This window comes from Mustelus asterias, chromosome 15, assembly GCF_964213995.1.
Source record: "Mustelus asterias chromosome 15, sMusAst1.hap1.1, whole genome shotgun sequence".
Taxonomy (NCBI): domain Eukaryota; kingdom Metazoa; phylum Chordata; class Chondrichthyes; order Carcharhiniformes; family Triakidae; genus Mustelus; species Mustelus asterias.
This window is the reverse complement of record NC_135815.1, coordinates 78813527-78822981: the sequence shown is the minus strand read 5'-3', so window position 1 is coordinate 78822981 and position 9455 is coordinate 78813527. Positions and strand designations below refer to the sequence as shown.

At 41.9% G+C, this 9455-nt stretch overlaps 1 protein-coding gene across 1 annotated transcript; it reads left to right on the top strand.

The window, feature by feature from the left end:
• The first annotated feature begins 6576 nt into the window (after nucleotides 1-6576).
• Nucleotides 6577-8096, top strand: LOC144504604 (ADP-ribosylation factor 6-like). The gene has a single exon (XM_078230203.1). The coding sequence runs from the start codon at nucleotides 6696-6698 to the stop codon at nucleotides 7224-7226; it is 531 nt and encodes a 176-aa protein (XP_078086329.1). The 5' UTR covers nucleotides 6577-6695; the 3' UTR covers nucleotides 7227-8096.
• Nucleotides 8097-9455: the final 1359 nt, after the last annotated feature.

Here is a 9455-nt window from a genome sequence, read left to right as displayed (position 1 = left end):
GGTTGTTGGACGTTCCGGGGTATAGATGTTTCAGTAAGTGTAGGGAAGCTGGTAAAAGAGGTGGAGGAGTGGCACTGTTAATCAAGGATAGTTTAACGGCTGCGGAAAGCCACTTCGAGGGGGATCTGCATACTGAGGTAATATGGGCTGAGGTTAGAAATAGGAAAGGAGCGGTCACGTTGTTAGGAGTTTACTATAGGCCCCCAAAGAGTAATAGAGATGTGGAGGAAGAAATTGCTAAGTAGATTATGGATAGGTGTGGGGGTCACAGGGGAGTTGTCATGGGGAACTTTAACTTTCCAAATATTGATTGGAACCTTTGTAGGTCGAATAGTTCGGATGGGGCAGTTTTTGGGCAGTGTGTGCAGGAGGGTTTCCTGACACAATATGTGGATAGGCCGACAAGAGGTGGGGCCACATTGGATTTGGTACTGGGAAATGAACCGGGCCAAGTGTTAGATTTGGTTGTGGGAGAGCACTTTGGAGATAGTGACCACAATTCAGTGTCTTTTGTTATTGCAATGGAGAGGGATAGGGCCGTACGGCAGGGCAAGGTTTATAATTGGGGGAGGGGGAAGGTAATTATGATGCGATTAGGCAAGAATTAGGGGGCATAAGATGGGAACAGAAACTGTCGGAAAGGCACTAATGAAAGGTGAAACTTTTTCAAGGAACAAATACTGTGTGTCCTTGATAGGTATGTCCCTGTCAGGCAGGGAGGAAATGGCTGAGTGAGGGAACCATGGTTCACAAAAGAGGTGGAATGTCTTGTAAAAAGGAAGAGGGGAGCTTATGTAGAGATGAGGAAACAAGGTTTAGATGGGTCGATTGAGGGTTACAAGTTAGCAAGGAATGAGCTGAAAAAGGGGCTTAGGAGAGCTAGGAGGGGGCATAAGAAGTCCTTGGCGGGTCGGATCAAGGAAAACTCCAAAGCTTTTTACTCTTATGTGAGGAATAAAAGAATGACCAGGGTGAAGTTAGGGCCGGTCAAGAACAGTAGTGGGAACTTGTGTTAGTCTTACTTCGGTGGTTGGTAAGTTGATGGAAAAGGTCCTTAGGGATGGGATTTACGACCATTTAGAAAGTTGCGGATTAATCCGGGATAGTCAGCACTGATTCGTGAAGGGCAAGTCGTGCCTCACAAATTTGATAGAATTTTTTGAGGAGGTAACTAAGTGTGTTGATGAAGGTAGGGCAGTTGATGTCATATACATGGATTTTAGTAAGGCGTTTGATAAGGTCCCCCATGGTCGGCTTATGATGAAAGTAAGGAGGTGGGGGATAGAGGGAAAGTTGGCCGATTGGATAGGTAACTGGCTATCTGATCGAAGTCATGATGTGGAGATGCCGGCGTTGGACTGGGGTAAACACAGTCAGAGTTTTAACAACACCAGGTTAAAGTCCAACAGGTTTATTTGGTAGCAAATACCATTGTCTTTCGGAGCGCTGCTCCTTCGTCAGATGATTTCCACTCCATCTGACGAAGGAGCAGCGCTCCGAAAGCTAATGGTATTTGCTACCAAATAAACCTGTTGGACTTTAACCTGGTGTTGTTAAAACTCTTATCTGATCGAAGACAGAGGGTGGTGGTGGATGGAAAATTTTCGGACTGGAGGCAGGTTGCTAGCGGAGTGCCACAGGGATCAGTGCTTGGTCCTCTGCTATTTGTGATTTTTATTAATGACTTAGAGGAGGGGGCTGAAGGGTGGATCAGTAAATTTACTAATGACACCAAGATTGGTGGAGTAGTGGATGAGGTGGAGGGCTGTTGTAGACTGCAAAGAAACATAGATAGGATGCAAAGCTGGGCTGAAAAATGGCAGATGGAGTTTAACCCTGATAAATGTGAGGTGATTCATTTTGGTAGGACTAATTTAAATGTGGATTACAGGGTCAAAGGTAGGGTTCTGAAGACTGTGGAGGAACAGAGAGATCTTGGGGTCCATATCCACAGATCTCTGAAGGTTGCCACTCAAGTGGATAGAGCTGTGAAGAAGGCCTATAGTGTGTTAGCTTTTATTAACAGGGGGTTGGAGTTTAAGAGCCGTGGGGTTACGCTGCAACTGTACAGGACCTTGGTGAGACCACATTTGGAATATTGTGTGCAGTTCTGGTCACCTCACTATAAGAAGGATGTGGAAGCGCTGGAAAGAGTGCAAAGGAGATTTACCAGGATGCTGCCTGATTTGGAGGGTAGGTCTTATGAGGAAAGGTTGAGGGAGCTCGGGCTGTTCTCTCTGGAGCGGAGGAGGTTGAGGGGAGACTTAATAGAGGTTTATAAAATGATGAAGGGGATAGATAGAGTGAACATTCAAAGACTATTTCCTCGGGTGGATAAAGCTATTACAAGGGGGAATAACTATAGGGTTCATGGTTGGAGATATAGGAAGGATATCAGAGGTAGGTTCTTTACGCAGAGAGTGGTTGGGGTGTGGAATGGACTGCCTGCAGTGATAGTGGAGTCAGACACTTTAGGAACATTTAAGCGGTTATTGGATAGGCACATGGAGTACACCAGGATGATAGGGAGTGGGATAGCTTGATCTTGGTTTCCGATAAAGCTCAGCACAACATCGTGGGCCGAAGGGCCTGTTCTGTGCTGTACTGTTCTATGTTCTATCCATCTAAGAGGACAGTTTAAAATCTGACCCTCATCAATGCACTGGAGCACTGTGACCAATTCTGGTCACCATGCCACAGAAGCCCATGAAAGCAATGGGAGGGTGCAGAATCTCACAGCAAGAATGATCTCAAATGAAAAGAGAATGAACCATGAGAAAAAGTCAGAGAAACAGAGCATAAAAAAGATTTCTGAAATAGTATTGACAAGTTAAATGAAGATTGTTTCAAAGTAAGTTGAGTAGAACCAACAGACATAAATTTAATTCAGCAAAAAGGACATGTTCAAATGGATATATCAGAAAAAACATATTTTCTCAGAGGTTAAGTTTTGAATAATCTGCCAGGCAAGTTAGCATAAACAAAGGGGTTCAATATGAAGTCGGTAGCTAGATTGGGGGTAATAGGGTATCAAAGAAATGAGTTTCAATAGGCTGAATTGTCCTTTCTTGACAACAATACTTTATATGAGGATTGCTTCATCACCAGAACTTACAAGCCAGTACCAAAATGTAACTTGGCTGGTGGCGAGAAGGGCCTTCCGTGTCAGATCCTTCCTGCATGTCTGGAGTCTTACCACCTCTGCACATTGCCTTCAAGGCAGCTGCGGTGAGGAAGGGACCATCACTTCCTTCTGAAATGTACTTTTACAAAGCTGATCTGGAAAGAACAGCAGTGGTTTTTGTGGAGGTTCACCCCAAGCCCCCTAATACAGTACTCTGCACTACACAGGTTGTTTCCAGGGACCCATGCTAAGATAATCACTATCTGCTGTTGGAGGACCATCAATTCAATGAAAGATACTCTGGTCTGCCTGAAACTTGCTTGCCTTCCAGTGCAAAGAGTTATTGACAACCGAGTGTTGCAGACTGAGACATTCAAAGGTCCAGGATTGCATGCTGAAGGATGTACTAAAACTTGACATGCAAAGACTGAATAGTACACCAAAGGGTTGGAAGCCATGTCGAACTCCTTGAACTATATGCATCAGAGAATGTTTGACATAAAATATAAACGTACCTTGTAAAGATAACCTGTAATTAAAAGGTTAATGAGACACCTCACTTACTTATTGAAATAAACTGCGTTTTGCACTTTGTAATGTCAAATTTGAACTGTTATGTAATGTACCTTTACTTTATGAATAAAGTTAATTTTTTGAAAAAGGAACTACAGCTGTGATAATGGAGTCGGACACTTTAGGAACTTTCAAGTGGTTATTGGATAGGCACATGGAGCACACCAGAATGATAGGGAGTGGGACAGCTTGATCTTGGTTTCGGACAAAGCTCGGCACAACATCGAGGGCCGAAGGGCCTGTACTGTGCTGTTCTATGTTCTATCTCTGTTGGAATTATGTTAAATAAGAGTTCATTTTATAAGAATGCTTTTAATTTATATCAATGTCTGTTGATTGAATTTGTATTGCCATTGTTACATTTTGTTAAACAGATTAGATGCAAGGAAGAGTAAAGAAAATACGATCAATTTTGTGTTAGAGTGTTCGCACTCTATTAACCAGAATTTCTGAAATTCCCCTAATACGAACCATTCGCAACAATCTTTACTGAGCAGAGCAAAAACACCTCAAATTGTCATTAACCCCACCATTTGGGCTGTGTGCTGGACCAGGCAGAGATCAGCATCATTTCCTGTGATCAGAGCTAGTGCCCCATAGTGAGGAAGCGTAACTTAGCAAACTCGCCTCACAGGCCTGCTGAATGACTTAAATTGTGTTAGGTGCAATTGAACAGAAATATTTGATTTGATTTGATTTATTATTGTCACATGTATTGGGATACAGTGAAAAGTATTGTTTCTTGCGCGCTATACAGACAAAGCATACCGTTCATAGAGAAGGAAACGAGAGAGTGCAAAATGTACTATTACAGTCATAGCTAGGGTGTAGAGAAAGATCAACTTAATGCGAGATAAGTCCATTCAAAAGTCTGACAGCAGCAGGGAAGAAGCTGTTCTTGAGTCGGTTGGTACCTGACCTCAGACTTTTGTATCTTTTTCCCCGACAGAAGAAGGTGAAAGAGAGAATGTCCGGGGTGCGTGGGGTCCTTGATTATGCTGGCTGCTTTGCTGAGGCAGCGGGAAGTGTAGACAGAGTCAATGGATGGGAGGCTGGTTTGCGTGATGGACTGGGCTACATTCACAACCTTCTGTAGTTTCTTGTGGTCTTGGGCAGAGCAGGAGCCAGACCAAGCTGTGATACAACCAGAAAGGATGCTTTCTATGGTACATCTGTAAAAGTTGGTGAGAGTTGTAGCTGACATGTTGAATTTCAGTATACAGATTTGATTCCTACAGGTTAAAATTGCCACCTATTGTCCAAGATATACTTGATAAATATATTTCACCAGGAGGTCAGTGCTATTCTTGTCCAGGCCTTTTCACGTCACTACTTTCAAACAATGTCAAAACTTCAAAATCAATATTTCTGACTGATCATTAAAATTTGATTAATGGGAGATCTTTTCAGTACTGCAGGAAAGCTGCATTCAAATTTCCTTGCCTAATTAAAGCATTCACTTCAGGGCTTCATCGACATGTAGCAAGACCAGGACAAGACTCAGGCTTAGGCTGACAAGTAGGAGGCTGAGGGATGATCTTATAGAGGTCTATAAAATAATGAGGGGCACAGATCAGTTAGATAGTCAATATCTTTTCCCAAAGGTTGGGGAGTCTAAAACAGGAGGGCATAGGTTTAAGGTGAGAGGGGAGAGATACAAAAGTGTCCAGAGGGGCAATTTTTTCACACAGAGGGTGGTGAGTATCTGGAACAAGCTGCCAGAGGTAGTAGTAGAGGCGGGTACAATTTTGTCTTTTAAAAAGCATTTCGACAGTTACACGAGTAAGATGGGTATAGAGGGACATGGACCAAATGCGGGCAATTGGGATTAGCCTAGGGATTTTTTTAAAAATGGGCGGCATGGACAAGTTGGGCCGAAGGGCCTGTTTCCATGCTGTAAACCTCTATGACTCTATGACTTTACTGACCAGAAGCAATTACAAAATTATCTGGAACCATTAAGGGGCGGCACAGTGACACAGTTGTTAGCACTGCTGCCTCACAGCGCCAGGGACCTGGGTTTGATCCTTGGCTTGGGTCACTGTGTGGAGTTTGCACGTTCTCGCCGTGTCTGTGTGGGTTTCCTCCGGGTGCTCCAGTTTCCTCCCACAGTCCAAAGATGTGTGGGTTAGGTGGATTGGCCGTGCTAAATTGCCCCTTAGTGTCAGGGGGACTAGCTAGGGTAAATGCATGGGGTTATGGGGACAGGGCCTGGGTGGGATTGTGGTTGGTGTGCTCGATGGGCCGAATGCCCTCCTTCTGCACTGTAGGATTCTATGATTCATATTATTTGATACTTTATTTGGTTTTAATGTATTGTTGAAGATTAGAAGTTTAAAAAATACTTTTCTTTACTTCCCGAGTACTTGAATATTAATTCATGCTACAGGCATTGCAACTGTATTCCATTAACTGGCATTCCTGATGAACCGGGGCTCATGCATGCTGGATAATAAGGATTTTACTGTAATTGTATATCTCTTCCAGCAGATGGTGTTTATAGGCCTGAGCACTGCTTTAAAGCTACCAAATGGAAGAAGAAAATGAAGGAGTTGTTTCAAATCTGTTTCACTCTACACTTTTCTGGTAATCTGTGCAGTTAACTTGGGGCCATTTAACATACAAACCGAAAAATCGCTCAATTACAGTGAGCCGAAGAATTTCGGAAGCTGATCAACTTCCTTCCCAAAGTAGAGATTTCCTACTGCAGTCTGAACTGTTAGGTCAGGAGGAAAACTTTTTTTTTTGTTAGCATTTGATTTGAACTGCTCAAGCAAGAAGAAACTGGCAGAATAGTGAGAGACCTCACTTTGGTGCTACTTCTCCTGCAGTAGGTTATCATTCAGCTCCTGTGGGCTTTTGTTTCTGAATTACTTGAGACAAGACTAGTGATTAACAGTTCTTCAGGGTAATCTGGATGAGCAGACACTGGTAAAGTTTACACAGTTTACATTCAATATTGTTTCTGGAAACATATTTTGACATTGATTTTTTTAAAATGGGGAAATTCCTGTCGAAGATTTTTGGAAACAAAGAAATGCGAATTCTGATGCTGGGCCTGGATGCAGCTGGGAAGACTACGGTATTGTACAAACTCAAACTGGGACAGCCTGTCAGTACTATTCCGACTGTAGGCTTTAATGTGGAGACAGTGATTTACAGGAAGGTTCGGTTCAGCGTCTGGGATGTAGGTGGTCAGGAAAAGATTCGACCTCTTTGGAGGCACTATTACACAGGCACCCAGGGATTGATCTTTGTGGTAGACTGCGCCGACAGAGACCGCCTTGACGAAGCCAGGCAAGAGCTCTACCGCATCATAAATGACAGAGAAATGCGTGATGCCATTATCCTGATCTTTGCAAACAAGCAAGACCTGCCTGATGCCATGAAACCCCATGAGATCCAGGAGAAACTGGGCCTAACTAGGATACGAGATCGCAACTGGTACGTTCAACCTTCGTCAGCAACCACTGGAGATGGACTTTTTGAAGGGCTAACCTGGCTAACTTCTAATTACAAAACATCTTGAGAACAAAGTTCAAACATCACAGAGATGTTGCATGAAAAGTGAATTCCATACTGGTTACTTTCAGCTTGTAACAGTTGGAGTGGAATTTGTTCAAAGGAAGTTGCTTTTAACAATATAGCAGGAATGGCTATACCAGCATAAAGACAAGAGTACCCTGGGACTTGGTAAAGATTTACTTATAGCAGCAATATTATCATAATTAGCTTCTATTACAGGTGGGCTTTGATCCGATATCAAAAAGTCAGATTTTTCCATTTTCACTGTGGACTGATTAGCAGGAACTATATTTATATCTGACGGTTCAGTAAAAGTACTTGTGTTACAGTCAATAGATAAACTTTAGGAATGAAAGGTCTTACTAAGATTAAGGATTCTTACTAGTTATAAAGAATTTCAGATTTCTAAAAAGCAACCATTTACACTTGCTTTTATTCCCTTCAGTCACCAAATTAAGTATCATACAGTGCTCAAAAGTTTAGTTCAGTAATAACATGGTTACATTATAGTAACAATCTTGTATTTATTTTGGGATACATAAAAATCCTTTAAACTGCCTCACAAGGAATATGTAAGTTTTGAGAATACAAATATGATATAATTGCTTAATATAACAGTAATAGAAGTACATATCCTCATAATGTAAACACTTGAAGTTCACTAGCTGTGACTAATCACTAAAAAAAAACTATACTGATACGGAATAACATATTTGAGTTAGAAACATTGTTGTAGTAATACAACAGTTTTACCACACTCAAAATGTGAATGTCAAAAATATTAGAGGGTATATTTATTTTATTAGTTTGCTCATGAATATTCTTTGTAACTCATGAAATGGGAAATCTTACCAGAAATAAACCAGGAGATTGCATAATCAGCAAGAAAATTCATGTATCTCATAACTAAAACTCGAGACCAACACTGAATTTCTTCGATGATCCTGCACAATTGATTAGGTGAACATTGCACTTGATGCCATCAATGAGGGGAGGAACTGGAGCAGTTACTGGGCCAGAGTGTAAGTCCAATTGTAAGAACAAAAAAAAAGCACCCAGCCTAAAGCAGATCCTGTTATCAATTTGAGAATTTGAAATTATATGGAGGTTTGTGTTCAGGTGTTCCAAAGGTTACTGCACACAGTCTTTGTATGGTTTAACTCTGCTGTAGTAACAACAAAAAGGACGCTGCACATTTCTATAACAGCAATGACACAATAGCCTCATGTTTGTCATTCAAACAATCACATTCTCTTGTTCCAAATTTTGTGTTTGACATTTGCATCACCTATCATTGACAGTTGCCATGTTACAACTCAATGGGTTGGATCAAATCCCAAAAGGACTTCGCAGTAGGTTATTGAGAGGGCGGCATGATGGCACAGTGGTTAGCACTGCTGTTTCACAGTGCCAGGGATCCGGATTCGATTCCCAGCTTAGGTCACTGTATGGAGTCTGCATGTTCTCCCCGTGTCTGCATGGGTTTCCTCTGGTGCTCCGGTTTTCTCCCACAGTCCGAAAGGTGTGTTGGTTAGGTACATTGCCCATGCTAAATTCTCCCTCAGTGTACCTGAACAGGCGCAGGAGTGTGGCGACTAGGGGATTTTCACAGTAACTTCACTGCAGTGTTAATGTAAGCCTACTTACGACACTAATAAATAAACTTTTAAAAAATATGTTGGTTATAAAGAACCTTAATAGTGCTATTTTACTAAGAATATACTGCCCTATTTGCATGAAGTATTATTTTTAATGAATATGCATTTTTTTAAAAATCTTAAGAGTGGTGCATTTGAACATTGACACAAAGTGGCACAGTGACAAAATGCAGGATCAGTATCCACATCTACTGAGCTCCCAACTTCAGTTTTGTCACTGTAGGGAGGCACCAAGATGGCAAAAAGTGGTGTAGAATGAAAAGGTGCCAGTTTGCTCTTGTTTGCCTCATGATAACTGGTTCAGAGAGGTAACGATGGGGTATTAGAAAAGCTTGGAACAGATCCATTGAAATAAAACAGAAACTGCTGGAATACTCAGCCAGTCAGCCAACATCTGACAACAGAGAAACAAATTTAACATTTCAGAACTGGGAGAAGTTACAGATTTAATAGTTTAATAAGCAAATTCAGAGAAAAATGGAAGAGGGATGTGGTAGTAGGGAAGGTGGAGGGAGGGGAGGAAAGAATAAAGGGGAAAGTCTGTGATGGAGTGGCAGTATTGGTTAAGGAGAGCA

Coding starts and splice junctions, on each gene's coding strand:
- LOC144504604 (XM_078230203.1), top strand. CDS start 6,696: ATGGGGAAATTCCTGTCGAAGATTTTTGGAAACAAAGAAATGCGAATT.